Here is a 4170-nt window from a genome sequence, read left to right as displayed (position 1 = left end):
GCGCCCTATAGAAATGGGTCACCCTGCAATATTACAACATAATGTGTGTGTGGTTTTAATGTGTTCTTCTCTATGGGTGAGATGTTTTTTGGAGTTAAGCTGTTTATGCACTGAATGTATTGGTGTGGCATTCTGTTCAATAGAATTGATAAATTGTATTGTCCGGATCGATACTGTTATAGGGGGGGTTTGTTTTTATTTGTTTTGGCAAATCATATAATTTTGAGAGTCCCGGAAGAAGGGGTGCGCGTGCGTGGCGGGAGGAAGAAGAGGAAGACGAGAAAAAAGAGCGGGGCTTGCGGTCGGCGGACGGGTAGCAGTGAAGAGCTCGTATAGGATTCTTTTCTTTTCTATTACAAACAGAGGGAAGCTGGATCGCACGGCGAACTGGTCTGATTTGGGGTTGGACTGTAAAGTTAGTAATCCGAGTTTCACTGGGGTTTTTTTTGGGTTGCTGGACAGTAGTGTGGAGCGGCGTTAAGAAGAGCGGAATTAAACTGCGTCAGCTAGCAAAGCCATCGAGCGGCATCAGGAATAGCGGGACTAAACTTCCTACGCCACCCGCCGAAGCTAGTGGGACCTTATCCGGCTTTGGGACCGAGACACTAGCCGGAGCCGTGGATCCATTCTGCCTGCGGGACGGGGTTTTTTTCCCCCCTCCAGTCGCTCCGGAGGTGTGAGTACTCCTTCCTAGTAAGAGCTCCAACGTGCACCAACTAGCCGGCATAAAGAGTTGTGATCGGTGTACGAATGAGTCAAATGTGTTGTTCGTTGACTGTTTAAAGTGAAATGTGATGGTCTGGCGAAACGTGGAAGGGAATTAAAAGAGAGTAATTTTCCATTTATATGTACGTATTTTTTTTCCTTTTCTTTTCCCCCCTGCCCCTTTGGTGGCCATAGATTATATATATATATACACTCACCTAAAGGATTATTAGGAACACCTGTTCAATTTCTTATTAATGCAATTATCTAATCAACCAATCACATGGCAGTTGCTTCAATGCATTTAGGGGTGTGGTCCTGGTCAAGACAATCTCCTGAACTCCAAACTGAATGTCAGAATGGGAAAGAAAGGTGATTTAAGCAATTTTGAGCGTGGCATGGTTGTTGGTGCCAGACGGCCCGGTCTGAGTATTTCACAATCTGCTCAGTTACTGGGATTTTCATGCACAACCATTTCTAGGGTTTACAAAGAATGGTGTGCAAAGGGAAAAACATCCAGTATGCGGCAGTCCTGTGGGCGAAAATGCCTTGTTGATGCTGAAGGTCAGAGGAGAATGGGCCGACTGATTCAAGCTGATAGAAGAGCAACTTTGACTGAAATAACCACTCGTTACAACCGAGGTATGCAGCAAAGCATTTGTGAAGCCACAACACGCACAACTTTGAGGCAGATGGGCTACAACAGCAGAAGACCCCACCGGGAAACCACTCATCTCCACTACAAATAGGAAAAAGAGGCTACAATTTGCACGAGCTCACCAAAATTGGACAGTTGAAGACTGGAAAAATGTTGCCTGGTCTGATGAGTCTCGATTTCTGTTGAGACATTCAAATGGTAGAGTCAGAATTTGGCATAAACAGAATGAGAACATGGATCCATCATGCCTTGTTACCACTGTGCAGGCTGGTGGTGGTGGTGTAATGGTGTGGGGGATTTTTTCTTGGCACACTTTAGCCCCCTTAGTGCCAATTGGGCATCGTTTAAATGCCACGGCCTACCTCAGCATTGTTTCCGACCATGTCCATCCCTTTATGACCACCATGTACCCATCCTCTGATGGCTACTTCCAGCAGGATAATGCACCATGTCACAAAGCTCGAATCATTTCAAATTGGTTTCTTGAACATGACAATGAGTTCACTGTACTAAAATGGCCCCCACAGTCACCAGATCTCAACCCAATAGAGCATCTTTGGGATGTGGTGGAACGGGAGCTTCGTGCCCTGGATGTGCATCCCACAAATCTCCATCAACTGCAAGATGCTATCCTATCAATATGGGCCAACATTTCTAAAGAATGCTTTCAGCACCTTGTTGAATCAATGCCACGTAGAATTAAGGCAGTTCTGAAGGCGAAAGGGGGTCAAACACCGTATTAGTATGGTGTTCCTAATAATCCTTTAGGTGAGTGTATATAGTAATTATAAGGGGCTTGTAAAAGGCAGGTACTGGAATATTGAAAATGAAGAAATTGTAGGGAATAGCTTAATATTAAGCTACCTTTATAGGGCCTTTTCCAACATATACTAAGTTGAGAACCATACCCTAGGAAAGCGGATACGCATACAGTGGAGGTGTGCTACACGTGGGGGCTCGTCCGGGATCGTTTTCCCTAAGAGGAAATTACTATCAGTAATACATATATTTGTACACATGATATAATCTAAATAAGTGGGTTAAAGATGAATGAGGATCAGATTCAGTTTTGGTGCAGGGAGAAAGGGATTGATGTTGCTCATGCTGTTGTAGTGACTGGGGTACCGATTGACATTTGTGATGACAGAGTGCATCAGGCGCTGACCACTGTTAAAGCTCTTGGTAGAATAAGACTGAGGGGACAGTGTGTAGATAAAACTGGACAAACACAGTTGTTCTTATTTGAGACTTCCCAAGACATATCCAAAGGGACTTTACCCGATGCAGTAGGAATCCCTGATGAGTTAGGTCCCTGGCCTATCATTAGGGTTGTGAGTCAGTCAGGTGGGGGCGGTATGGACTTCCAGTCTAAGCTAATGGCTTTCCTGCAACAAGAAGGAAAGAGTCTCGCTGAGGTTCATTCTCTTGTTACCCCACCTGCCCCAGGAGTAAGTTTTGAGCTAGTTGGAGCCATAAATTCTTTGGTCGACAAATGCTTGGGGATGCCTGCGGAGGTACCAAACTATCGTAAGCTGCGGTTGTTTTCAGGGACACGGCCAGTACCTCTAGGTGAGGAGGAGTTTGAGTCTTGGGCTGAGCAGGCTGCACTTATGTTAGAAGAGTGGCAGGGCTCTGATCACAGTAAGAGGCAGAGGATTGTGGAAAGTCTTAAAGGCCCCGCAGCTGATGTTGTGAGGTTTTTGAGGGCCCAAAATCCACTGTCTACTGCTAGAGATTATCTGAGTGCCTTGGAGACAGCTTTTGGGACCACCGAATCTGCTGCTGACCTCCTAGTCAAGTTTCGTACCACATATCAGCAGGATGGGGAGAAGCTTTCTACTTACCTCTTTCGTTTGGATAAAGTTTTGCATGCTGTTATTAGGAAGGGTGGTCTTGAGATGAAAGAGGTGAATCGTACTCGGTTGGATCAGGTGGTACGGGGAGCTCTCACAGGTGATGTGGTGGCTTTACGACTTAGAACAATGTATAGGCTTCGTGACCCGCAAGTTTTATGGAGTTATTACAGGAGGTCAGGGAGGAGGAAGACATGATCATGGCCAGAGATGCTCCTCCAAGTACAGTGACTGTTGCTGCTGTCTCTGCTGCAAACACTCAGAAGACAGATACAGAGCTCTCACGCTTGAGAGATGAGGTGAATAGCCTGCGAGCTGAACTGAGAAGGTTGAAGGTGTCTACAGCTCCAACAGTTGAGGAAGCTAGAGAACCTAGAAGGGTAACCTCCCCAGAGTCTGAGGTGGGGAATCTTCAGAAAATTGAACCACCAGCCAGTAACCAGATGGGAGCAGTGGGTCGGCCAAACATATTTTGCTACCGGTGTGGGGAGGATGGGCACTATCAGAGGGAGTGTTGTAACTCTGAGAATCTCAGGAAAGTCAACCAGCGTCTCACTAAGAGGCAGAAGCCGGCGGGAAACTGGCCAGGGGCACAGTGAGGGAACGGTCTGATGTCCCAGTGACTGCATGTTCCACAAGGAGCGATCAAATCAAGCTGAGAATGGCTGATATACCTGAAGGTCTTGTAGGACCTAGTGCTGTTGTGGGTGTACAGATTGAAGGTATATATGGAAAGGCCTTGCTGGACAGCAGATCCCAGATTACCTTGCTGTATAGATCCTTCTACCAAAAGTACTTAAAGCATTTGCCGCTGACCCCTCTAGAGAATTTGGAGATATGGGGGTTGGGCTCTACACAGTATCCTTATGATGGTTATTTGACTTTAAGGCTTGAGTTTCCTGGATCGGTGGCAGGGGTGACTGAGATGGTTGAAGCTCTTGTGTTGGTGTGTCC

General features: G+C 46.4%; 1 protein-coding gene across 1 annotated transcript; it reads left to right on the top strand.

Annotated features, from left to right (window-relative positions):
• Positions 1 to 2718: 2718 nt before the first annotated feature.
• Positions 2719 to 3815, top strand: LOC140590970 (paraneoplastic antigen Ma1 homolog). The gene is made up of 2 exons (XM_072712812.1): positions 2719 to 3297; positions 3390 to 3815. Exons 1-2 carry the CDS (start codon positions 2719 to 2721, stop codon positions 3813 to 3815), a joined length of 1005 nt encoding a protein of 334 aa, XP_072568913.1.
• Positions 3816 to 4170: the final 355 nt, after the last annotated feature.

The sequence above is a fragment of the Paramormyrops kingsleyae genome, chromosome 5 (genome assembly GCF_048594095.1).
Source record: "Paramormyrops kingsleyae isolate MSU_618 chromosome 5, PKINGS_0.4, whole genome shotgun sequence".
In the NCBI taxonomy this organism is placed as follows: Eukaryota; Metazoa; Chordata; class Actinopteri; order Osteoglossiformes; family Mormyridae; genus Paramormyrops; species Paramormyrops kingsleyae.
This window is presented reverse-complemented; position numbering and strand designations above follow the sequence as displayed.